The sequence below is a fragment of the Salmo trutta genome, chromosome 14 (genome assembly GCF_901001165.1).
Source record: "Salmo trutta chromosome 14, fSalTru1.1, whole genome shotgun sequence".
NCBI lineage: Eukaryota > Metazoa > Chordata > Actinopteri > Salmoniformes > Salmonidae > Salmo > Salmo trutta.
Window position 1 is genome coordinate 26346212 of NC_042970.1, and position 27874 is coordinate 26374085.

At 41.6% G+C, this 27874-nt stretch overlaps 1 protein-coding gene and 1 long non-coding RNA gene across 2 annotated transcripts; one reads left to right on the plus strand and one right to left on the minus strand.

Annotated features, from left to right (window-relative positions):
• Positions 1-1236: 1236 nt before the first annotated feature.
• Positions 1237-16340, plus strand: LOC115207688 (uncharacterized). The gene is made up of 3 exons (XR_003881037.1): positions 1237-1497; positions 7392-7501; positions 16268-16340. It is a non-coding gene; the product is annotated as an uncharacterized LOC115207688 (long non-coding RNA).
• Positions 15480-27871, minus strand: LOC115207686 (protein-arginine deiminase type-2). Its single transcript, XM_029775057.1, has 16 exons — positions 27632-27871; positions 26049-26217; positions 25114-25183; positions 24883-24944; positions 24359-24476; positions 23856-24008; positions 23510-23700; positions 23299-23402; positions 22974-23085; positions 22620-22727; positions 22362-22513; positions 21768-21915; positions 21423-21516; positions 16952-17031; positions 16714-16842; positions 15480-16489 (listed from the first exon to the last, which is right to left on the minus strand). The coding sequence occupies exons 1-16, from the start codon at positions 27724-27726 to the stop codon at positions 16256-16258; spliced, it is 2019 nt and encodes a 672-aa protein (XP_029630917.1). The 5' UTR covers positions 27727-27871; the 3' UTR covers positions 15480-16255.
• Between the last annotated feature and the right edge of the window lie 3 nt (positions 27872-27874).

Here is a 27874-nt window from a genome sequence, read left to right on the forward strand (position 1 = left end):
ATATACGTGTCTTATATCGGCTGAAAGCTTAAATTCTTGTTTATCTAACTGCACTGTCCGATTTACAGTAGCTATTACAGAGAAAACATGCCATGCGATTGTTTGAGGGCAGTGCCCCACATCAAAATATTTTTCCACCTGCACAGGTTTCATACATTCACATATAACGATTAAATATTCACTTACTTTTTGAAAATCTTCCTCTGATTTGTCATCCAAAGGGTCCCAGCTATAACATGTAGTGTCGTTTTGTTAAATAAAATCCTTCTTTATATCCCAAAAAGTCAGTTTAGTTGGCGCCATCAATTTGAGTAATCCACTCGTTCAACTTGCAGAGAAAGGAATTTGAAATCTACCCCTAAACTTTGTTTCAACAAGTCAAAATACATTTCTATTTACTCCTAAGATACCCTTAAAATGTAATAAAACTTTAATATTTCTTTCAGAAAGAAGTATGTTCAATAGGAAACCGATTTTAGCAGGTGCGTAATGTCTTCATGGCAAGCGCAAACACACATTTCCAAGACTGTGTCCCTCTACTAAAACCGTTATTTCTTATTCGTTTTTGAAGTTACAAGCCTGAAACCTTGAACATAGACTGCTGACACCCTGTGGAAGCCATAGGAATTGCATCCAATTCTCAATATGACCTTTCTCTTGCATTTCTAAGAGGATGGTCTCTCAAAAAAAAAACATTTCCGGTTGGTTTTTCTTTGGATTTTCTCCTACCATATCTATTGTGTTATATTCTCCTACATTATTTTAACATTTCTATAAACGTCAAAGTGTTTTCTTTCCAATCGTACTAATTATATGTATATCCTGGCTTCAGGGCCTGAGCTACAGGCAGTTTACTTTGGGCACATCATTCAGGCAGAAAGTGGAGAAAAAAGGGGCCAAGCCCTAAGAAGGCCTTTGTGCAGTTGTCAGTGCCCAATAATGGTTGTACCATGTTGTGTGTTGCTACCATGTTGTTGTCATGTGGTATTGCTACCGTGCTGTGTTGTCATGTGTTGCTGCCATGCTATGTTGTTGTCTTAGGACTCTCTTTATGTACTGTTGTGGTGTCCCTCTTGTCGTGATGTGTGTTTTGTCCTATATTTGGTGAGTGGTATATAGCCTGTGGTGGTAAAATCATATAAAGTCATATACATTTATAACAGTTGGTTGCTTCCCATATTTGGAGTATTATTATGACTGTGCTACTTCCTGGTCATCATAAGACACCAGCTTAGCCATTCTCAGGAGAGTTTAGGTGTGTGAGCTTCTCCCTCCTTCCCAAACTAAGAAGATTTGCTGTGCTTCCTCCTGTGGAACTCAGAGGAGGCCTGGTTGATTTCCTGTTGAGATCAGATGTAATACTTCCTCTCCACGGCTTTGTATTTCTCCCTGCAGACCACCGAGGAAGGGGCTATTTGGGAACAGCGACGAGAGTCCTGCTTTTGTGGAGTTCTTGGAGTTTCTGGGGGACAAGATTGAGCTCCATGACTTTAAAGGGTAAGTGTGGCCTTAGAATGGTATTGACATGGCAGATGAAAGACTGATCATGTCTCTAATCGATTACAATTGACTTTGACATGACTCCCTGAATGATGACACTTCAGACGTCTAAAGCCTCGTTTGTTATGGTAGATCTCCTCTGATTCTCTCGATTTAGAGCAATATAATATTCTGAGTGATACGGACATCATGATTGAGTGAAAGGGGATAACTGCCCTTGGCATTCACTCTATGATGGATGAAACAGAGTGGTGTGGATGCGCTGGCTGGTTGCACTGAGTCTACTGCTGTTGGTGATGTAACGGTCTGGTTCACACTCATGTTCCACATGTCCACCAAGCTGCCATACACAGAGGGAGACTCCCAGCAGGTGACTAGCTCAGTCAGGCTCTGTCCTGTCTGTCATTATGTCTGTCAGTAGCTAGATTGGATGTATAGTATATCTACTTCATTTCAATCAAGAAACATCACTGTATAATCAGTACCGGTTTGTAAAATCTGAGGGGAAAAAATCCCCAGGGGCTAGCCACCATGAACAAAACTGTTATTATTTTCACTGTTATTCTTTTCTGCTGTTGGTGTGCTCAGTGAACCTGTGTGCTTTGACCTGAAGGGGCTATTTCTCATGACAAGTTGCCACTTCCATGAAGATAAACGTGGGGCAACATGTAGTTTCTCAATTGAGGCCACAGTTTGGTGGCTTGATGCTTTCTCCTGCTGCTTTGAATGACCTCAGCTACCTCACCTGCCCCCCTGGGAGAACCATCCCAATGAGACTCTTATTCTCAAGAGATGAATGAGCAGCAGGGCTGAGCTATGTGGACAGACAGACACACGTAAAGACACAGGAGATACCCTTGTAGGCTAAGACGATCAGAGATTCACTGTGACACCAACGACATAAAGGCAAAGATGAACAGACACAATGTGTTGAGAGGAAGAGGAAGGAAAACAACTAGCAGTCTAAAGCTGACGCTGACCTGGCGTTGAGCCTGTGTTGAGTTCATTATAGAATGTCAACAACAAGCCTCAGAGTGCCTACTGCCCAAGAGCCAGACCAACCATGCAACACAAGAACCCTGCTCAGCATAATTCTACCACTGTATAAAATGGCTTGTTTGAGCCTTACATCTGCCTTGTCAGGTGATCAGTCCTGAGTCTCTCACTTAATTTTTTATGAGATTATTAAATAGATAAAGCCTCTATGACAATACCAACTCTTCCTTATTTCTTCAGAGCTTGAAAGAAATGGTTTATTGTTATCATGTGTAAAACTCCAAAATACATGACTATATCAGGATAAGGTAAGAAGACCCAGATGCAGACCGTGTCGAAGTTACAATGTTTATTACAACAACAGAGGCAAAAGTACAGGACGGCATTTGGGGTCAGGTCAGGCAGAGGTCGGAAATCCAGATAGGGGCAAAGGTACAGGACGGCTGCCAGGCTCAGGCGGAGTGGTCAGGCGGGTGGGTTCAGGACAGGCAAGGGTCAAAAACCAGGAAGGCAAGAAAAATAGAGGCTGGGAAAAGACAGGCGCTGACAGGACAAATGCTGGTAAGCTTGACAAACAAGACGAACTGGCAATGGACAGAGAACACAGGTATAAATACACAGGGGATAATGGGGAAGATGGGCGACACCTGGAGGGGCGTGGAGACAATCACAAAGCCAGCAATTCAGCATCTAATAAGAGAAGAAATATCCATAAAGTCCTGAAAATAAACATTTGCTTTCATGTTTTATTCATACAATCAATATGATCTGTGCTATTTTATGACAGTACTTTGCCCTGAAGTAAATGTCATTCATCAACAGGTGTCATGTGGTCCTGCTGTATAGAATAATTCCCCCATGTTGACAATGTTGTGCAGAATAACATGGAAACTGGTGACTCATCAGTGAGTCGACACGTTAGGGAGCAGGAAGCTAAGCTGCAGAGGCCTATAATCACAGCACAGGGAAAAAGGTCCTGTCTTTTTCAGTCTCCAATCACCGAATGGGTTATAGGCCGCCCTATGCCTTTCTATGCCTCCTCCTTTGGCCGTCTCTCCTTCCAGTTCTCTGCTGCCAATGACTGGAACGAACTACAAAAATCTCTGAAACTGGAAACACTTATCTCCCTCACTAGCTTTAAGCACCAGCTGTCAGAGCAGCTCACAGATCACTGCACCTGTACATAGCCCATCTAGAATTTAGCCCATACAACTACCTCTTCCCCTACTGTATTTATTTATTTATTTTGCTCCTTTGCACCCCATTATTTCTATTTCTACTTTGCACTTTCTTCCACTGCAAATCTACCATTCCAGTGTTTTACTTGCTATATTGTATTTACTTTGCCACCATAGACTTTTTTGCCTTTACCTCCCTTATCTCACCTCATTTGCTCACATTGTATATAGACTTATTTTTCTACTGTATTATTGACTGTATGTTTGTTTTACTCCATGTGTAACTCTGTGTTGTTGTATGTGTATCTACTGTATTATTGACTGTATGTTTTGTTTATTCCATGTGTAACTGTGTTGTTGTATGTGTCGAACTGCTTTGCTTTATCTTGGCCAGGTCGCAATTGTAAATGAGAACTTGTTCTCAACTTGCCTACCTGGTTAAATAAAGGTGAAATAAAAAATACTAAAATAAAAAAAATATGTATCACATGACCGCCACTGTTTTATGAAAAGTGCTTATAGAGAGATGTTTCATACTTAAAATTAGTAATCACAAATTGTTTCTGTAGTAGACTATGCATTTAGTGGAGTATTGACCTAATTAATAAATCTCTACTGAACAAAAATATAAATGCAACATGCTACAATTTCAAAGACTTTACTGAGTTACAGTTCATAAGAAAATCAGTTCATTTAAATAAATGTATTAGACCCTAATCTATCGATTTCGCATGACTGGGAATACAGATACGCATCTGTTGGTAGATACAAAAACAAACATGTAGGGGCGTTGATCCGAAAATCAGTCAGTATCTGGTGTGATCACCATTTGCATCATGCAGCGTAACATATTTCCTTCACATAGAGTTGACCAGGCTGTTGATTGTGGCCTGTGGAATTTTATCCCTCTCCTCTGCAATGGCTGTGCGAAGTTCCTGGATATTGGAGGGAACTGGAACACGCTGTCGTACACGTCGATCCAGAACATCCCGAACATGCTCAATAGGTGACATGTCTGGTGAGTATGCAGGCCATGGAAGAACTGGGACATGTTCAGCTTCCTGGAATTGTGTACAGATCCTTGCGACATGGGGACCTGCATTATCATGCTGAAACATGAATAGCACGATAATGGGCCTCAGGATCCTGTCACAGTATCTCTGTGCATTAACATTTCCATCGATAAAATGCAATTGTGTTCATTGTCCATAGCTTATGCCTGCACGTACAATAACCCCACCGCCACTATGGGGCACTCTGTTCACAACACTGACATCAGCAAACAGCTCACCCACACAACGCCATACACGTGGTCTGTGGTTGTGAGGCCGTTTGGACGTACTGATGAATTCTCTAAAACAATGTTGGAGGCAACTAATGGTAGAGAAACAAACATTAAGGTCTCTGGCAACAAACCTGGTGGACATTCCTGCAGTCAGCAAGCCAATTGCACGCTCCCTCAAATCTTGAGACATCTGAGGCATTCTGTTATGTGACAAAACTGCACATTTTAGAGTGGCCTTTTATTGTCCACAGCATAAGATGCACCTGTGTAATGATCATGCTGTTTAATCAGCTTCTTGATATCCCACACATGTCTGGTGGATGGATTATCTTGATATAGGCCGAAAAATAAATGTATGCTCAAATTTAGAGAGAAATAAGCTTTTTGTGCATATGGAACATTTTTGAGATTTTTTATTTCAGCTCATGAAACATGGGACCAACACTTTACATGTTGCATTTATATTTTTGTTCAGTGTATATAGATATTCTTGGCTGACCTAAATGTAGTGTTAGTGTAACCGATGTGAAATGGCTAGTTAGTTAGCGGTGATGTGCGCTAATAGCGGTTCAATCGGTGACGTCACTCGCTCTGCGACCTTAAGTAGTTGTTCCACTTGCATTGCAAGGGCCGCGGATTTTGTGGCGCGATGGGTAACGATGCTTCGTGGGTGTCAGTTGTTGATGTGTGCAAGGGTCCCTGGTTCGAGCCCAGGTTGGGGCGAAGAGAGGGACGGAACCTACACTGTTACATTAGGGATAGTTGGACTCCTCAGTCTATAAATCTGTTCAATCCTCCAATTTCAATACATAGAGACTCGGCCCAAGGCAACCTGCATATTCCTTATTAGAGATCAATCAGTAACTGACTGGGACTAACTGTCCTGCTTGTTCCTGCCTATTACCTGCCTCATAAATATTTATAGAGGCTAGTCAGTGTTATGTAATTGAGTGATGCCATATGGACTATTGTCATTTGGATACATTATACCTCTCTTCCTCCTTGTGACAGTGAGAGATAGTTTTCCATTTCCCTTGAGTTTTTCCATGCCATTTTCAAATGAACCACTGTTTATTTTACAGTAATGTTTATTTTCATGTCATGACTCCCCTCTTACCATGCTGTCATGAGTGTTACCTTGCCCTCCCTTGTTACCTTGCTGTCATGAGTGTTAAATGGGCGCTGCAGGAAGCCAGTCTGGCATGGAGCTGTGCATGACAGGCAGTTGTGGAGATAAGAAGTGTATGCATGCATCTTTTTCCACTTTGTGTCACTTTAAAGGTTGCAAGTACTCTGGCATGCAATCCAAAGAAACAGCTGTTGGTTCACTATTGGTTTACTAATGACCTTTTCCTACATTCCAAAAAGTAAATCTGCCCTTTGGATTGTGCCAGTCCCTCCTCTCCATCTCTCTACTTCTCATCTACCTATTTAAACAGGTCAACTTGTGCTTTGACAAAACTCCTTCTTGTGTTTGTTCATTGTCATTACAAGGAAAGAAGAATGAGACCAAGCTGCATGGGCTATTCTGCCCATATGCTGTATCTTATTAAATTTCCTTCCGCACTCTGTGGTCTCTAACTTTAGTCCAGCTTTCAATGTGAATGGCCTTTAAATATGTGCTCAATATGTCTTCTGTATCGTATGGTGTACTGTGAGCTCACATTCTAATTTGTACCTTGATGTTCAAATGGTATATTGTTATGTCTTCTACTCTCATCTTTCTCCTCCCCTGTGTGGTTCAGTCATTACTTGTCCCAGGGAAAAGTCCCAGTAGGTATCATGGACGTCGCGGCAGTGCCATAGGGATAGGAACAATAGAAGAGGTTCATGTATAAATCTCCCTTCTAATGTGCTAATTCTCTGCTCTTTTCTTCGCTTACTTGTGTGGTTCTATGTCTCTTTGCATGACTCAATTACTGTTGCTTTCTGCTGAAACCAATATTTTTATAGCCATTTATAAAGCAATCATTGTATACTACTCAAGTGCGGTGTAAAACCACTGGGTTTTAAGAAAGCTCTAATTTATGTAAAAAGATTTTATGAAGAGTATCCTTCACAAAAATAGAAACGTCTGAGAATAATTACTGGTTTATTACCTTCCTTTGTGTCTCAATTCCTCTCTTTCACTCATACAACATGCTCAAATAGTCTTTCACCAACAAGCCACTATCACTTCATTTTAGTCCCCCCATAACATTTGTCATGTGTTGTAGATAGCAAGTATCAAATACGGAAGGCATTTGTGTCATTGTGCTGCAGAATCTCAATGACATTCAACAAATGCCTATTTGAATGGAGTTCATGTTTTCACTGACTGTAAAACAGACCAAGTCATGTATAATAGCCCTACAGTAGCCTGTCTTTTACTATATAAGTCATGCTAGAGGAATATAGTATTGTGGCTGACTAACCTAGCCACTTCTCCCCAGTCTCTGATCATTCCTGGGAAGAGCCCCACCAGGAAGAAATCTGGGTCCTTCAGTGCAAGACGGAGCAGCGCCATCAGGATCGAGAACATCCAGGAGGTGCAGGAGAGGAGGTGAGAGGAGGGCTTCTTGGGCTACCTGGAGGAAAATGGGGAGTGTCAGAGAGAAAGCATAGAAAGAGATGGAGAAATGAAACATACCAGAAGTATGGTCCAATACCACAAGTCACTCTGAATGGCGTTCAGCTGTCACTTCATTGTGTTTTACAGAAGTGTCACTGTTGCATTAACATTAGGGGCTAATGTTAGATAGTAAGATAAGGTTAGGGTTAGTTTAAGATTAGGGATAGGTTAAGGGTTAAGGGTTAGGGATACGTTAAGGTTAGAGTATGGCTAGCTAACATGATAAAGTTCTTGCAAAACGCATTGTTGTGTTTAGCTAAAGTTGGTTATTAGCTAAGACGCCTTAGTTGTCACCGACACAATTCGAACACACAACCTTTGGGGTAAAGAGAGAGATGAGGCATTCAAAGACATGTCAGGTCACTGGAGAGACGTGTTGGTGTTTGACTCTTCCAATCGATAAACTGATATGCATTAGTGGCAGTGGCGGTCAGTGTCGTTTATGATGAGGGAGGATTTTTTTTCTTCTCATGAGCATGGTCTTATTTCTATTACAGCATGTTGGGTGACTGTCATTCATATTCCATTCACCCAGTTCAATGTAACATCGATAGGTTTAGGCTACTACATGATACTCAAATTTTCCCTATATCCATCATGAGGTTGCTACAACCTAGCTTATGAATGAAAGTTTACAACATAGGTGCACACAGGTTGAGAAAAAAAATGTGGGATGACAGACAGTGACACATTCAATACCGCCATGCACAGTCTTGCCTGCATCTAGCGTATCTAGGGTGTAATCATTAGTCCAACAGTTGCAAACAAGAGTTCATATTGGACAAATTCAGTTTTTTTATCCCTGTTTCATTTGCTTCCGTTTAAGAAACGTTTTTCAACAGAATCGGTAGAATGAATTCACCCCTGATCACACATAGAAAAGTTCACTTTCGTAGCAGCCACTTTGTATTCCTTCTCGGCTCTATACACACTCTCCTCGTCTCACTTTTTCCCTTTGTTTGTGGACTTCAATGAACACCACATCAGCTGTATGTGACCATAAGAAGAAAAAACATTCCAAGCCAAACCATGTCATTACCGTCTACATCGTTGTCCCCATATTAGCTTAAGTAACGTCATAGTCAACATAGCAAATAGAACTAATGCGTTAGTAAACCTCCTACAATCATGCAGTAACGTTACAGTGTATAGTCATTAAGCAGTTACACCGGTGGCAGTAAATTAATACAACCAAAAGCTTACCTTGACTTGGAAGAGTTCCAGTGTTGTGTTGGATAGTCATAGCCAGCTAGCTAACATAGCATCCCTTTGTTTGAGCCTGTTGTTTGAGTAACTAAACTAGCCAGCTGCATTTGCTAGCTAAGTAAGTAAAACTGAAATTGAAAAAAAAGCAAAAATCTCTCTTTTCCTTAATTTTTGAAGAAATGAATTTGTTCAAAACTGTTCAACTATTGTCTTTCTGAGTCAACTACTCACCACATTGTATGCACTGCAGTGGTAGCTAGCGGTAGCTTATGCTTTCAGTACTAGATTCATTGTCTGATCCTTTGATTGGTTGGACAACATGTCAGATCATGCTGCAAAAGCTCTGATAGGTTGGAGGACGTGCTCTGGAAGTTGTCATAATTACTGTGTACGTCTATGGAAGGGGCTGAGAATTAAGCGCCTCCTAGGTTTTGTATCGAAGTCAGTGTACCAAGAGGAGGACGGAAGCTATCAGTCCTCCGGCTACACCATGGTGCTACCTTACAGAGTGCTGTTGAGGCTACTGTGGATCTCCATTGCAAAACAGTGTGTTTTAATCAATTATTTTGTGCCGTGAAAATATTTACTATAGTTTTATCTAAAAAGGATAACATTTTCAATGTTTTACCATTTTTATGAAATTCACTGAGGAGGATGGTCCTCCACTTCCTCCTCTGAGGAAACTCCACTGACTGGTAGGAATGTCTATGAGCCCATCCTGATACCTCTCTATCCCCTCCTACCTCAGTCAGGAAGTGTCCCCCAGCACACAGAGGACTCCAGACAGTGGACACATCTCCCAGGACCCCAAATCAGAGAACTCATGCAGTCAGAGCTCACTAGAGATGCCCACCACAAAGAACAGTTGAACAGACAGCAATTAATAGTGCTGTTTGGCCCATGCCGAAGAACATGTGTATAGTATGTGTGTGTGCGTGCGTGCGTGCGTGCATGCATATTAGAGTGGTCAAATCAAATCAAATTGTGTCACGTGCGCCGAATACAACAGGTGTAGACCTTACAGTGAAATGCTTACTTACAGGCTCTAACCAATAGTGCAAAAAAGGTATTAGGTGAACAATAGGAAGGTAAAGAAATAAAACAACAGTAAAAAGACAGGCTATATACAGTAGCGAGGCTATAAAAGGAGCGAAGCTACATACAGACACCGGTTAGTCAGGCTGATTGAGGTAGTATGTACATGTAGATATGGTTAAAGTGACTATGCATATATGATGAACAGAGAGTAGCAGTAGCGTAAAAGAGGGGTTGCCGGGTGGTGGGTGGGACACAATGCAGATAGCCCGGTTAGCCAATGTTCGGGAGCACTGGTTGGTCGGCCCAATTGAGGTAGTATGTACATGAATGTATAGTTAAAGTGACTATGCATATATGATAAACAGAGAGTAGCAGCAGCGTAAAAAGAGGGGTTGGGGGGGGCACACAATGCAAATCGTCCGGGTAGCCATTTGATTACCTGTTCAGGAGTCTTATGGCTTGGGGGTAAAAACTGTTGAGAAACCTTTTTGTCCTAGACTTGGCACTCCGGTACCGCTTGCCATACGGTAGTAGAGAGAAGAGTCTATGACTGGGGTGGCTGGGGTCTTTGACAATTTTTAGGGCCTTCCTCTGACACCACCTGGTGTAGAGGTCCTGGATGGCAGGCAGCTTAGCCCCAGTGATGGTAGTGCGTACAGCCCAGTACCTCTGTAGTGCCTTGCGGTCACAGGCCGAGCAATTGCCGTACCAGGCAGGGATGCAATCAGTCAGGATGCTCTCGATGTTGCAGCTGTAGAACCTTTTGAGGATCTCAGGACCCATGCCAAATCTTTTTAGTTTCCTGAGGGGTATAGGCTTTGTCGTGCCCTCTTCAGAGTGACCCAGGTGTGTAGTTTGGCCATGTGTTGCAGGGCCCCGTCTATCCCTGAGGCCCAGGACCTGTCCCACTCCTTGTCCAATGGCAGCAGCTTCGCCAGCGTGGTGGAGGAACACAATAACGAGGGCATCAAGGAGTACGACACAGGACTCGTACCCCTCTTTTTCAACCCTCAATCACTAGCATACAGCACACCATCATATTAACAAAAAGCTAAAGATCCTGACAATGTCACGGTTGTCGAAAGGAGAGGACCAAAGTGCAGCGTGTGTGTCGTTCCACATTTTATTTGCTCTGTGAAACTATGCAATACATAAATAAACTGAATAAACAAAACACACCGTGACAGAGGTGAAACAAACACTACTCAAAAAATAATCTCCCACAATCCCAGGAGGAAAAAACCCCTACTTAAGTATGATCTCCAATTAGAGACAACGATGACCAGCTGCCTCTAATTGGAGATCATCCCAAAAAAACAACAACATAGAAATACAAAAACTAGAATATAACAACATAGAAAATCTAAACTAGAAAAAAAACTGTCACGCCCTGACCTACTCTACCATAGAAAATAACAGCTTTCTATGGTCAGGACGTGACATGATTACGTTTCTCTAAAACAGGTTATAGGCTACATGTGCACAACCAAGTTAGAACACTAGGCGAAATTAAGAGATGAAAATAGACCAAATTATTAGGGTGAGGCACATTGGCTACTAACAGCTTACTATACAACATGCACTTAGTATTACTTTCTTATCTACGGTATACATATCTCCCTTGCATATTACATAATTTATGCAGCAGCATACAAGACATCGCGGCGGTCCATTAATGGCAAATTTGATTGTCATCAAAGTCTGGCATTCACACATCCACTCCATTGAATCCCAGGCTAACGTTAGTGATTGCCTTGCAATGCCTGCAGTTGGCCACTGAATCCTTCCAAACGACTCATTGTTGAATTTGCGATTTCCAATTTGTTGTGTAATCTTTATGTCCGATGAGCACCGATACGTTGTATCTATAATTTCTCTTCATTATTTCTCTTCATATGACAAGGATTAAAAAGGATTTGTAGATTGTCAACTTGATTCACGATAATGACTGCTAACTAAGACTTTGAAAGTAAGATGTTGACATGATCAGTCCAATCAAAGCTACGGTACATATAACGTTATTTGACGTCATTTTATCTGTGGCCAACGACCTTGTAATATGCCTCTATGGCAGGACCCAAAGGGCTGACATTTTGGATGTCTATCCTTACTAAGGACTTAAACTTGACGTACTGTCCCCATGAGTGACAGAACACTGAGCCAATCACAGCGCAATGCTCCTATTTTCTACAGGCTCGCCCACAGAAAGCACTGAGCGAGGCTGAAACACCTGCATATACATTTTGGAGCTGACTTACTCAAGAAAACAAAAAATAGGTAATGTGTGTACGCAGCTTATTAACTGAATGATTTATATATGGTTTTTACATTGTTTGCAAACTGATATGTGACACGTATTAATGCCAAAATAACATGCATAAGAGGCAATCCCAGGAAACAAATACATATATATATATTCATTTATTTAGCAAAAAATGTGGAGCTCAAAACAGCCCCAACTGCACAGGTACTGTATAACCATTTGTATCAAATCAAATCAAATGTTATTGGTCACATACACATGGTTAACTGATGTTAATGCGAGTGTAGCAAAATGCTTGTGCTTCTAGTTCCGACCGTGCAGTAATATCTAACAAGTAATCTAACAATTTCACAACTACCTTATAAACACAAGTGTAAATGATTGAATAAGAATATGTACATATATATATATATGGATGAGCGATGGCAGTGCGACATAGGCAAGATGCAGTAGATGGTATAGAGTACAGTATATACATATTAGATGAGTAATGTAGGGTATGTAAACATTATATAAAGTGGCATTGTTTAAAGTGACTAGTGATACATTTATTACATCCAATTTTTTATTATTAAAGAGGCTAGAGATTTGAGTCAGTATGTTGGCAGCAGCCACTCAATAATAGTGATGGATGTTTAACAGTCTGATGGCCTTGAGATAGAAGCTGTTTTTCAGTCACTCGGTCCCAGCTTTGATGCACCTGTACTGACCTCGCCTTCTGGATGATAGCGGGGTGAACAGACAGTGGCTCGGATGGTTGTTGTCCTTGATGATCTTTTTGGCCTTCCTGTGACATCGGGTGGTTGTTGTCCTGGAGGGCAGGTAGTTTCCCCCCGGTGATTCGTTGTGCAGACCTCACTACCCTCTGGAGAGCCTTACGGTTGTGGGCGGAGCAGTTGCCATACCAGTTGCCATACCAATGCTCTCGATTGTGCATCTGTACAAGTTTGTGAGTGTTTTCGGTGACAAGCCAAATTTCTTCAGCCTCCTGAGGTTGAAGAGGCGCTGTTGCGCCTTCTTCACTACGCTGTTTGTGTGGGTGGACCATTTCAGTTTGTCTGTGATGTGTAAGCCGAGGAACTTAAAACTTTCCACCTTCTCCACTACTGTCCCGTCGATGTGGATAGGGGGGTGCTCCCTCTGCTGTTTCCTGAAGTCCACGATCATCTCCTTTGTTTTGTTGACATTGAGTGTGAGGTTATTTTCCAGACACCACACTCCGAGGGCCCTCACCTCCTCCCTGTAGGCCGTCTCATCATTGTTGGTAATCAAGCCTACCACTGTAGTGTCGTCTGCAAACTTGATGATTGAGTTGGAGGCGTGCATGGCCACGCACTCATGGGTGAACAGAGAGTACAGAAGAGGGCTGAGAACGCACCTTTGTGGGGCCCCAGTGTTGAGTATCAGTGGGGTGGAGATGATGTTTCCTACCCTCACCACCTGGGGTGAGGAGATGAAGCAAGTGCGCGTGTTCCCCCACAGTCCAGTCTGAACAGCCAGGTCCATGGACATGCACTTTCAGCCTTACCTCATCCCAACTCTTTGTGGCTGACTCCTACCATGCCTAGAGAGGTGAAGGAGAGGAGTGGACAGCACCCATTCCCAAAAGGAGTGCCACTCACACAGTATCGCTTCTGGCTGTTGTCTGTTGGCTCGCTTAGCCTGCATATATTTCTGCTCCGTGAGCTCTGTGAAGCCTAAATCTGTTCATGTGGTAACTCATAGTATACTCTCCCTTGTCCTCTCTATGGCATTGTTTTTGTTTTGGTTCGGAGGTGGAGGGAGGGATGGATCTTAAGCATTAGACAGATTGGTGTTGCAGGAGATCTGTTGATCATGCATTGGGGGAAGTTTTCTGTTAGGCTAAAGGGGAATGCATGAGGAGGATAAGAGGGTGTTGTCCTGTTGACAATGTTGTCATTGTTGGAAGAACTGATATTATTGCTCCCATCAACCTCACATCCCACCATGATACTGTACATTTGTTACTCTTGGTGTCCCGGATCCTTTGATGTCACACCAAGCCTTGTGTTTTATTAATGGTCAATTAAGAGTGTAATGGTGGATGTTGACTTGAAACTTTTAGTAAATGTTACATGTTTTTGATAGAAGGTACTTTTATCATCATGCTGCGGCTGGTTTTGATTACATTATTCATTTCCCCTGACAAACTGTACAATTACAGTTCACAATTAATGTTGATGAATGGACAATATTTTACTGACTCCATAATTATAGTCAATGTATTTCAGGGCATTTAAAGGGGTAATCTGCAGTTCAACCAATAAAGTGTTTTCCCTGGCCACATTTTCGATAACCAGCTGAGTGATGGGGTTGGATAAAAGTAACCACTCTCAAATTCATAAAGTGCTATGGATGCAAGGACTGACCATACATGATAGCAAAATTATACTTTTAACCATGTTGAGGCTATATAGTGCTTGTTTCCAGTTACCTTGTTAACAAGCAAATTAGTAAAACAAACATATGTTTTGGGTTTTGAGGGGGTACGACAACTAAGTTCATGAGGCATTTATAAGTTAAATTCTTCAAGAATCAATGCATATATATCATTAATTTAACAGTCCAAATATTGATGTAGCAATCACAGATTGCCCCTATAAGCTGAGGAAAAAACATGAAGTATTGAATTACTGATAAAGTCTGGTGTCCAAACTAAATTACTCATCAGTCTTCATCACTGTCCCATACTGTAGATAGTACCACACAGTCAGACATTCCTCCAAGGTGACCTAACCAAAGCACACAGCCTCCAAACCAAGCTACTGTCCAGTGACTACTGTCTTCAGTTTATTTTTTAAAACCTCTAGTTTGATTTAAAGTATGTGTTTGGATGTGTATACATGGTGCATGGTGTAAATCTGCTCGCAAAACCATGTCAACGGTACAGTACCATGCTGGAAATAGATTGTTTCTTCAAACCAGTCAAACTTCTCTAGAAAAGCAGACAGATAAAGAGTCATTATTTCCTTACATCAGTTTCGATAGAGAAATATGGGGATACATAAGTGTAGATGTGGGAACCGGCACTACATTTTCAAAGAATTGCTGATCTTTTGAAAATCTGACTTGGTTTTTAAAAATAATTACACTGTGACAAGTCTTGAAGTTGCCTTTTTAATGATTGTGTTAAGTAAGCTGCTTTGTAGGAGGGTATCCCCCTTCATATAAGGAATCAATCCCATGGGGGATATCACCAACTGGAATCTATCACCAACTGGTTTGAATGTAAAACTAAACAGATATATGTATTCATTTGTAGACATCTGCTCTCAATGAATGGAACCTGGGTATCTTGTGTAATGTTTTACATTTCCTGATCAGAGACATTTTCCCTTATCTCAGATTTATACAATGAAAAGAACTGATATGAAGGCATCGTTATCATGACGTTTTATTTCAATGAAATGAACAAGAACCAATATTGAATTTAGTTGCACTTTATTGTCAGTTGTGCATTAGTGCATAAACCTTCTTTTACAATTATTTTGAAATCTTTGTTGAATCTGAAGGATCTCTGCGTAAGTAAGGAACACTGCATCAAAATACAGTTAGTCTGACATTTATTTAATCATGTATTATCATCAAACACCATTCTAAAGATTATGATTCAACAAAATACTATTAATTGAAATGTGATTGGAAGTTGCATCAGGTTGAGAGCCTTTGGAGTCATAGTGTGCATTCATCTCAAAGCTTAAAATAAATGTATTAAAACTCTCTCACAAGTCTTCAGAAATGCTTGAATAGTTGGATCACACCCTCTGGTGGCTCCAGATTATACTTGCACATTTCTCTGTGGTCCTGTTCATCTGTACTGGTTTTAGTACATGTAAATACAACACTTGGATTGAGCACGCCACCAATCCAAACAACAGATTCAGCCTGCAATGTGCTTAATTCAGATGATTGTATTTCTGTTCTCGTTGATAATCTGCTTAAGCCCTTGTTAAAGTCCGAAAGTCTTGTTTATAAATATAGTTTTTCATCCTTTTGTAAAAAAAAGGCAAATACATGTTTAATAAAGACAAAGCGGTAATACAGTACAAGGACTACTGTTGTTGTTTGAAGATGACTGCTGCTGGCGATTGTTGCTGCTGTTTACGTCAAGCCTTATTCCCTATTTCTAACTACAACCATTCCTTGCCCCAAATCCCTCACATCTCCAGGTTCCACCACTTGAAGGAGAAGGGTTCCCGGCGGACGTTGGAGCCACAGTGTACCTCTCCCAGCAGTTTGTGGTAGGAGGCAAAGTCATCAATGTATGTGCAGCTGAGTCCCAGGCCCTCCATGAGGGAGGTCATCTCTGCCTCCAGGGCACAGCGGCCATCCACCTTGGGCCCAAACGGTTTAGGGATGCCCAGGTTCTTCCCCAACACAATCATGTTCACCTGGAGGTAGAGACGTATGCCTCTATTAGGATTTGTTTCTTGCACTACTTGGGTAGTAGATGATTTGAGCATACTTCCTAATCACATGTAGAAAATCATCACAAATTGTCTAAAATGATTTGGCAGCATTTTTGAGTTTTGCCATTATGTAAAATGTATAGCAAATAAAATAAGAAGTACTTTTGTTTTGGAGGTGTTCTAGTGTAGAACTTGCGTCTGCTCACCATGTCTGGGTAATAGGCCACTGCCCTGTTCTCCTCCGTCACATGGAAAAGGATGGGCAGATCAATGATATCATCGTCATCTAAACCCAGCTCCCTCTTAAGGACATCCCTGTTCCAGTCTATACAGCTCTGTGGGACGGCAGCAGTCACAACATCTACATGGTTATTTCACCAAGCACTGCAACGCTCTGCTAGCCTCTCTGAGTAACTAGTTCATCTGGCATTTAGTTTCCCTCACCTGGACATAGTTGTTTTCTGCTCTGAGTTTGTCATCACTCAAAATCTCATCTACTGTAATCTCTTCTTCTGCTCCAAGACCTGTTAGGATCGGGAAGGAAGTCGGTGTTGATTATTAACAACACACACAGTTCAGGGGTGGTCGGTGACGTTTAAGATGAGGGGGACGATTCTTTTTTTATTAGGGGTGGCCTTATTTCTATTACAGCATTTTGGATGACTGTCATTCATATTCCATTCACCCAGCCAAATGTTACATCAATAGGTTAAGGCTACTACATGATACTCAAATTTTCTCTATACCCATCGAGGATGCTACAACCTAACCTATGAAAGTAGGTGCACAGCTCAAGAGAAATTTGAGTAATCATAGTAACGGACATTGACACATTCAATATCATGTTGCACACTCCTGCCTGTATCTAGCTGATCTAGGGTGTAATCATTAGTCTAACAGATGCAAATGAGAGTTTCTATTAGACAAAATCAAGTATGTTTGTTCCCTTTTCATACCATTTATGTAACATTTTGCAGAATCGGCTGAATGAATACACCCCTGATCACACACAAACACAGTTCACTTTCCTAGCAGCCACATACAAACAGCATGATCCCTTTGATCTTTGTATAATTACTTCTCACATCTACGCGCGCTCCTCCTCTCACAATTTCCCTTCACTTGTGGACTTCAGTGCACAACACATCAGCTGTCTGTGACCAGGCAAGCAAAAAAAATAATTACAAGCCAAACATTCATATTAGAACCGAGTCAACTAACCACATTTTATGCACTGCAGTGCTAGCTAGCTGTAGCTTATGCATTCAGTACTAAATTGATTCTCTGATCCTTTGAGTCAGTGGACAACAAGTCTATGGAAGGGGTGAGAAACATGAGCCTCCAAGGTTTTGTATTGAAGTCAATGTACCCAGACGTCATGGCACTCTCTCCTTGGTGAGGATCAAAGGTGCCAGATCAGCTCCGCACATAGCTGACAGATAGCCAGACCCCACTCTCTCTCACCCGAGGTGGGAGTTGGGCCGGTTTTATGACTTAACAGCAGGTTGTAAACTTTCTCTCTCTTGCCCTGCAGTATGAGTGGTGAAAATAATTTGTTACACATTGAGACTTTGCCGCCAAAACTCCAACATCCAAAAGTGGATAATGAAACAATATTTCTACCATAAAGAATGTTGGGAACGATGTGAGATGGAATTTGGAAAATTAATGTCCATTTTGTGATGTCATTAAAATGATCAGAAAGACGTTATAACAGAAACATTGTAACTTTAAGAGCTTGTACACTGTATATATATCAGATTTACATCTAAATGTAAAAATGATATGATTAAATATGAAACAATTTTGGAAATGATATAAATTAGATTTTAGCCTATGACACAAGATAATGGCTTTTCATATAAACCTGTGCTCAGTCAGTAACCACGCCCATGTGAGCACAGACATTGTGTCGGCATGTTGGAAAGCCCCTAAGACGAGAGTGCTTAAAAGGATTAGCTAACGAAATTTACATTAGACCAAAACATGCCGGGTTGCTGCCAGCGTGTTAAGTGGTCCTAGCTGTACCCTGAATAATCAACCATTGAGACCAGAGAACGTGAGGCCGCGGTCCACATGCTAAAATGGTGAGAAACTTTGTAAACCAGACGAAAACATGCATCGTCTGCAGCTGTGCATGTAAAGTAGTCTAGAACATTTGACCAAAGATGAGAGGGAAGACAGATCCCTCTGAACACCGTGTGGTACACCTGTAATATCTACTCTAATGAATACTCCAGAACAAAAGAAGCCTACAACTAAGAAGGACATTGTGACCCCTGGTGAACAACAAGAGACTTCAATCGAACCACTTCCCATAAACGGATCAATTGGTTTCAACAGAGACAACAGAGAAAGACATCTACGCATAAATATATACAGTTGAAGTCGGAGGTTTACATAAACTTAGGTTGGAGTCATTAAAACTTGTTTTCCAACCACTCCCCAAATTTCTTGTTAACAAACTATAGATTTGGCAATTCGGGAAGGACATCTACTTTGTGCATGCCACAAGTAATTCTTCCAAGAAATGTTTACAGACAGATTATTTCACTTATAACTCACTGTATCACAATTCCAGTGGGTCAGAAGTTTACATACATTAAGTTGACTGTGCCTTTAAACAGTTTGGAAAATTCCAGAAAATGATGTCATGGCTTCAGAAGCTTATGATAGGCTAATTGACATCATTTGAGTCAATTGGATGTGTACCTGTGGATGTATTTCAAGGCCTACCTCCCAACTCAGTGTCTCTTTGCTTGACATCATGGGAAAATCAAAAGAAATCAGCCAAGACCTCAGAAAAGTATTTGTAGACCTCCACAAGTCTGGTTTATCCTTGGGAGCAATTTCCAAATGCCTGAAGGTACCATGTTCATCTGTACAAACAATAGTACGCAAGTATAAACACCATGGGACCACGCAGCCGTCATACCGCTCAGGAAGGAGACGCGTTCTGTCTCCTAGAGATGAACGTACTTTGGTGGAAAAAGTGCAAATCAATCCCAGAACAACAGCAAAGGACCTTGTGAAGATGCTGGAGGAAACAGGTACAAAATTATCTATATCCACAGTAAAACGAGTCCTATATCGACATAACCTGAAAGGCCGCTTAGCAAGGAAGAAGCCACCGCTCCAAAACCGCCATAAAAAAGGCAGACTATGGTTTGCAACTGCACATGGGGACAAAGATTGTACTTTTTGGAGAAATGTCCTCTGGTCTGATGAAACAAAAATAGAACTGTTTGACCATAATGACCATCGTTATGTTTGGAGGAAAAAGGGGGAGGCTTGCAAGTCGAAGAACACCATCCCAACCGTGAAGCACAGGGGTGGCAGCATCATGTTGTGGGGGTGCTTTGCTGCAGGAGGGATTGGTGCACTTCACAAAATAGATGGCATCATGAGGATGGAAAATTATGTGGATATATTGAAACAACATCTCAAGACATCAGTCAGGAAGTTAAAGCTTGGTCGCAAATGGGTCTTCCAAATGGACAATGACCCCAAGCATACTTCCAAAGTTGTGGCAAAATGGCTTAAGGACAACAAAGTCAAGCTATTGGAGTGGCCATCACAAAGCCCTGACCTCAATCCCATAGAAAATTTGTTGGCAGAACTGAAAAAAGGTGTGCGAGCAAGGAGGCCTACAACCCTGACTCAGTTACACCAGCTCAGTTACACCAGAAATGGGCCAAAATTCACCCAACTTATTGTGGGAAGCTTGTGTAAGGCTACCCGAAACGTTTCACCCAAGTTAAACAATTTAAAGGCAATGCTACCAAATACTAATTGAGTGTATGTAAACTTCTGACACACTGGGAATGTGATGAAATAAATAAAAGCTGAAATAAATAATTTGCTCTACTATTATTCTGACATTTCACATTCTTAAAATATAGTGGGGATCCTAACTGAATCCTAACAGAATTTTTACGAGGATTAAATGCCAGGAATTGTGAAAAACTGAGTTTAAATGTATTTGGCTAAGGTGTATGTAAACTTCCGACTTCAACTGTATTGCATTTCTTTTCCGAATGAGCGGTCGTTCATGTGCAAAGTATTCATATTCCCGTGAGCGTAGCTTCCAAATGTATATGACAAGTTGACTCTGTCTCTCCTTATATAACCCTCCCCTTTCCATTGCGTAACCAAACGGTCATGCTTTTGTTAGTCCACTAGGAACCCGTTTTCATTCTATTATGTATGTAATCAATAACCTATGAGGTGTGTGTTTACATATTCTGTGTGACGATTTAGTTAGTTAGTAAATAAATAATTAAAACAATTTGTGTATTGCTGATTCATCACTTAGGTTAGGGTTCGTGCAGATAGCCAAGGATTATGTGATGTTCAGAATGTAATAATTAATAACTGACTGTTATTGATATTTAGATAATCTTTAGAGTTTAAGTTGGAAGATAGTAACTAGGTAAACAACTGTTCCCATGGTGCCCCAAATTCCTAATTAGTTCATTGTTAAATGATGAATTTAAATCGAGTAATAATTAAACATAGTAGGCAATTATTCTACAAATAGCAGTCATTACATTAATGATAGTCACGTCACGACACAGAGGAGGACCGAAGCTAGCTGTGCCCGGCTACACCATGGTGCTACCCTACAGAGTGTTGTTGAGGCTACTGTAGACCTTCATTGCAAAACAGTGTGTTTTAATCAATTCTTTGGTGACGTGAACATATCTGGTATAGTTATCCAAAAAGGATCATTTTTTCAATGTTTTACCATTTTTATGATATCTTTTTCAATGTTTTACCATTTTTATGAAATTCACTGAGGATGGTCCTCTGCTTCCTCCTCTGGAGCCTCCTCAGGAGCCTCCACTGGTACAATTATAACTACAGTGATACACACTGAGACACAGTGAAATTAGTCGCCTAACTGAAGGCTTACCGTCAAACATTTTGGCTTGTCCATGCCCGTCATTCTGTAAGCCCCTAAATAGTTTGTAGCCTGCGTCGGGGCTGGCGAGTAGCAGCCGGAATCCCTACACAGAGAAACAAAGGACAAAGACAACATTGGCTGTGCGCTTCATTTGACTTCCTGACAGCTTTACATTATCAGATAACCACAGGGTAGCCACAGCCTCCGTCATGTCTAAATGCATTATGTGCAAATGGACGGCATTAACAATTCTTTGCTCTCCGTCATTTCTACTCTATATTAAAGAGCATAGTGTTTTTACTCATATGTTCTAATAGTGGGGGCAACGATACTTTCCTTGAGGACTTTTTTTACCTTTTTGTCAGGAGCTGGGACAAAAGTCATGAATTCATCCACATGCCCAACCAGAAGCCAATCAGAGAACAGTGCAATGGGCTCCTGGACTTTCTGTGCCCAAAGGAAGTCTTGCACTACTTTGGTCATGTTGCGGCCCTTGGTTGCCCTGAAAAGTTAAACAGCCTTATCACCACTGCTCACAGCCATGTTTTATTTTAATTATGCTTTATTTAACTAGGCAAGTCAGTTAAGAACAAATTCTTATTTACAATGACGGCCTACACCGGCCAAACCCGGACGACGCTGGTCCAATTGTGCGCCGCCCTATAGGACTCCCAATCACTGCTGGTTACAATACAGCCTGGATTCGAACCAGGGTGTCTGTAGTGACGCCTCTAGCACTGAGATGTAGTGCCTTAGACCGCTGCGCCACTTGGGAGCCCATCTCTTTGTTCCAAATATTAATGAATCATTAGCAAGACATTTATAGAAGGAAGCAGCATCAAGGTTATTTAATGAATAAATAAACTTTGGAATAACGGCAAATATTGGGATCTAAGAACCAGACTCTCTTCCGTTGAAGCAACTAACCCCTGGCTAAGTTACACTCACGTGGGGAAAGCCACTCCAATTATGATCCTGCCCAGAGGGTAGTTCTTTCCATTTATAGTGACTGGAGGGCTAACTTCCAGGTTACCAAACGAGTCCAGGCTGCTCACTTCTTCATCATATGCCGTCCTCGTCACATAGCCAAAGTCTGGGCCCTGAGGGCACCAGGCAGAGAGCGGTTGAGAAAGAGTTCCACCACATCCCTCACAGTATGGAAATAAGTACATTTTAACTGCAGGTGTTGTGAATGCCTTTTCTTACCAGTAGCACATCATAAGGGAAATCCTGTAGTTCTCCGTCTCGGGGGGAGTCCAGCACAACAGGGAAACGTTGGTGAGGAGAGTCAATGTAGCCAAACTCTATCTCATCCTGAGAGAGAAACCTTCTTTACATGCCTATTATATTTCTAATGCAGTTAGAAAAAAAAGACACCGGTCTATGTTCTGATTTATTTTATTTAAAACCGAGAGACAAGGCTGACAATGATTTGCATTGTCAGGATGTGAAGGATGTGAAATAAAAGGATGTGAAATAAATGGTGTTTAAAAAAAGGTTGGAATTGAAAAAAGTGAAAAATGCACAAAACTAGGCTAGAAGCTGAATCCCATTGCTTACCTGCATCCAGCGGTCTCCTCTGTTCATGTACTCATGGCAAACCTTCAGCTTGTACCCACTGTGCTCCACCAGCCTCCTCATTCCCTTTAGGAACTGGTAGTTATCAGATGTGCTGGGTAATCAAATGCACAGAAACAGTTGTAGGAGTACGTTTACAGACAGCGCCATCATTGTTTCCATCAACACCAATGCCAGGACTGTCGGAACTAGAAGCACAAGCATTTCGCTACACTCGCATTAACATCTGCTAACCATGTGTATGTGACAAATAAAATGTGATTTGATCATCATCATCATCATTTTCTTCTTCATCATCATCTCTCACCTGCAGACGAAGATCTCCACAGGGCTGAGTGTGTTGGGTGTCATGATCCAGGGAGCCACACGGAACACCACCCTGTCTGTAAAGATGGGCGTCTCAGGGAAGCCCTGGCAAAATAACAGAACAAAAACATGAACGATAGATTCCACGACAGAGGTACAGAATATACCCTTTGAAGTTTTAAACTACGAACAGTGAAAGAGTTACAATGTACCTGAGAGCTGGGCTCCAGCAGGCTGAGGCTGATGCTGATGAGGCCCTCAAAGTCTTTGTCAGGGAATCTCAGGCCCTCAACGTAGAAATTCATCTCAGCGTTTCCCCCGAGGTACGGGACCTCCGTGGACAAATCCTCACTGCCCAGCACCAGCGGGTAGTCCTTCACAAAGCTCTTGTAGAACAGGTTTTCTGCAGCAGTAAACCATTTTTTGTAATGATGATCAAATGTATCTCCATTTATGCATATGCACCATTAAAACCCTATTGTACACACATATTATACATGAATGGACAGCCAGAAGAACACATAAAATATCTGACTGAACAAAATGTCCTTGACTCACTCAGTGTTTGGTGCATGCCTGCTGTGGACCTGGTACCGAAGACCCTGACACTCTCTGCATCCCCCTGGGAGATGTGCATGGTCAGCTTGTAGCCCTCTGGGAGCTTGGCAGGGCCACTGGTCCGCAGCACCATTGGGGACATGTCTTTCAGATCTGACATTTCAGAAATACTGACATTATTGTACATCAAGTGTCAACCCATCAATGTCATAATCAGTGTGACCTCATCTCAATGACAACATAGGTGTGACAGTGTGTAATACAACTACTTATCCTAGGAGGATGGTGGTCGTGAAGGAACCATCAAACCACACCAGACACACCCCTAGCTCAGGCATTTTGTGTTTAGCCAACACAAATACACACACATCCCTACTGCTCCTCTCTGCTGACCACACAAAAGACAGACATGCAGCCTTTAAAATGTTGATTTATTGCAATGCCTGCAGCACTGTCAGCCGGTCAGCTCAGTGGGCCAGGATGACTTAGCTGTTGCTGTATACCTGAGACCCTGCTGACCTCAGCACGCTCACTGTCCCGCCTCTTCCCATAGGTGCGTTCTGAGTCACAGTTGACCAGTAGGATGGCACCGTGGCCATTAGGCCCCCACATCCAGGATCCCTGTAGAGAGATCAACACTCGTTATTCAGCGACAAGAACTAACACTGCCCTGCCAATTTAGCTTTTACCAATGTGTTTGCATGAGGTAAGATTAGACTTACAGCTGAGTGGAAAAGCACAACGTTCAAAAGAATTTCCCACTTCCAGGAATATAGTATGAACAGTATTTTGATATACCTATTAATATCAGTGGAAGGCTGTGCCCTGTGTTAGTTGACAGATAATTTCCTAGAAGTGCCTTGGCAATCTTCCTTTGTGTTTTGGAATACAGCATGAACACTAGTCTTCTGGCATGCCTATTCATGTTAGAACGTCTCCTTATGTACCCTGCTGTGTTAGGAAACAAAGATAGTGACCTCTGAGCTGAAAGAGACCTGCCTGGACGGACTCAGCAGACATAACCCACCTTGTTGGGGTTGTTCCTCTCCACCTGGCCATCTCGATCAGCATCTACGTCCAGAGAAATCTCTAGAAGACAGAGAGGCCCTGGGTGTCACTGAAGCTCATGAGCTGCTTTGAGGTCTCAAGTGAAATATAAAAATGTACATATGACATTCACAAAGGTATGCTATGAAGGTGGGGGTGGGTGGTAGTTTATATGGGTGTGCTCTCCTGTCCTAAGCATAACAAAACATACCAACAGCGGTGAGGTGAACGACAGCCTTCCCTAACACCTCCGTCTTCTCTCCATAATACATGACCGATAGCTGCAAAACAAAGGACAACATTTAAAAAGTTAAACATCTAGAACACTGGTGACTAAGCAGTGGTTGTGTTTTGCTGGGGTCTTCTATGATATATTCATGTCCAGATATGTACAGTACTATATTTCACGGTAGTCCCGTGTGGCTCAGTTGGTAGTGCATGGTGTTTGCAACGCCAGGGTTGTGGGTTCGATTCCCATGGACCAGTACGGGAAAGAAAAAATGTATGAAATGTTTGAAATGTATGCATTCACTACTGTAAGTCGTTCTGGATAAGAGCGTCTGCTAAATGACTAAAATGTAAATGTAAAATTTCAGAGGAGAATCTAAACAACTGGCCCATTCTGAAACTGACAAAAAGTCTCCTTCAATTCCTTATCAATAGAACTGGCACTGTGATTAACCACATCACTTTCCACTGTTTTACATCTCTCTGGTATCAGGTTGAGAGTGCCACATTTGCATTATTTCAGTGTGGTTTGCACGCCACTCTTAAGAGGTATAGGAGCAGCAAATACTTGATTTGTTTTTCTTATTAACATAATTCACTGTAGCATGTTCAGTCCCAAGTGGAAATATTCAACTCAGGATTCTATTAACAAGATTTAACATACTGAAGTCTCAGGGTTCACTCTTAGAAAAAAAAGTGTTCCAGGGTCCCCAGGTAGAACTTTTTTGGGTTCCATGCAGAACCCTCTGGGAAAAGGGTTCTAAATGGAACCCAATAGGGTTCTACATGGAACCAACCATTGTTATTCAAAGGATTATCCTATGCGGACAGCCAAAGAAACCGTTTAGGTTCTAGATAGCACCTTTTTTTCCTAAGAGTGTAGCTATCATGGCTGTGGGAGTGGCCTACTTTATTTACCTTGCTATCATTTCCCACTTCGCTGGCAGTGTCCATGGTGATAAGAAGCATTGTATTACCATTGAGAGTGGTGGGGAGGGTCCCACTCTCCGGTGGGGGTGGGGTGATCCTGTACTGCACTCTGGGACTGCATTGCACAGAGAAGTACTTGGAGCTAGGAGGGGCACTCCTAGAGGAACAATAAATACATGTGACAGTTACACATCACATCCTGATACTTTTCTTATACAAATCTATAGCAATAACAGAGTAAACACAAGAGGACATACCTATACTGCAGTGGAGCACCAGCAGTGAGTGCAGTTCATTATCCCCTATTTCCAGAAGCAACAGGTGGCAGTGCTAGTTCTAAAGTTACATTGCTACAGTCATCGGAGAGGTATGATGTCTTCTACATGCCTCTAAAATGAGCAACGTACCAAAGAGGGAGAAATACTGGACTATCAACCTACACAAGAATATTGGCAAAAAGGAGTGTACTTATATGTCAAAGTATCAACCAACATCTCAAGTTGTTATACTCAGTATGACACTTGTTTATAAACATTAAGCTTAGCTGTAAAACCTAACACCTGGAGTCCAGGCTAAGCCCTGGAGGTGGTCCACACCAAAGGAACATTAGGTTTTTGGAGGAGGGATAGTATTTTCCCGAACAGAGCCTAGGCTTCTCTAAACAATAGCACAAAGAGAAGTGTTTCTTAACAATAAGTATTGAAGTTGTTTCACACACCGATGTTGTGAAACCATCTGTATCTGCTGTGTAATCATACCATGTGGAGTGTCAGATAAACTAACTGCAGTCATAGTCATGATAGTACCAAAATATGTTTAATTCTTCAGGTTGGCGATTTGTGTTGGGCTTACCACTCTTTTCTATCTAACTTGGAAATCAACTATCATGTTAACTTGGAAATCATAGGCCATAGTAACTGATTATAACCCATCGAATTCTGTTGCACTGGAGTCATATGAATTGACAGCTTGTAAGGACAACAAACGAGAGTCTGTTGACTAGCAGAAAGACGTGACTGATGCAGACTCCCTCCGCTAAGAACAAGAGGTCTGACTCCTCCGCTGAATACAAATGCCATCCACAAACAGTCCTTTCAGCCCAATATCGGGGCATGATCATCCAAATCCTTTTGCAGTTGGAATATCCAAGAAGTAAAATGACAACAAAATAGTCAGTGGATGTAATCAATCATTTAAAAATATATTATCACTGCAGGACCTACAAGTGGAATAAGATTATAAAGCAATTAAATTAATATATACAATTATTAATAGGTGTGAGAAAAATACTATTGACATTTGATTTAAGTTACTAGGCTATATTTTTTATGTTAATAACAGCACCACACCCCTTTACATTAGATCAATTGTGTAGTGTTCCATTTTCATTTCAATAATAACTGTGAATAATAACACGAGGGATACGTTTTTCCAACCAATTACAGAGATTAATGTTAATCAACCGTTCTTACCAAAGCATGACATTAGTAAATATTTGACTATATTTCTAATAAATTAATCAATAAATGACGACCCATACTTGATGCCTTGGAGAACTAGCCTAACGTTACCTGTCCATGTTTACAGTAAGTTCCGTGCCAACCACGCACATGACTTTGGTCGTTTTTCCATACTCAATTCTCAGTGTCCGAGGGTGGATGATCATGACTTTCCCTGAGGCAGCGGCAAAATTATTTGTTTGCTGTTGGCTATGATAAAATAGAATTGTACCGCAATTCCTTCACCCTGATGTACAGTATTGGCAGGAAGTAGCTGCGTGCTGCTGGGCTGGCTCTAGTGACCAGCTGATTATA

Bases quoted from the DNA above. Each gene is read 5' to 3' on its own strand.
- LOC115207686 (XM_029775057.1), bottom strand. From the start codon at position 27,726: ATGATCATCCACCCTCGGACACTGAGAATTGAGTATGGAAAAACGACC. The intron at 24,945-25,113 runs GTATGTTTTGTT...TCTGTCTTCTAG, and splicing joins CGTTCACCTCACCGCTGTTG to AGATTTCTCTGGACGTAGAT. The intron at 17,032-21,422 runs GTAAGCCTTCAG...CGATCCTAACAG, and splicing joins ACAAGCCAAAATGTTTGACG to GTCTTGGAGCAGAAGAAGAG.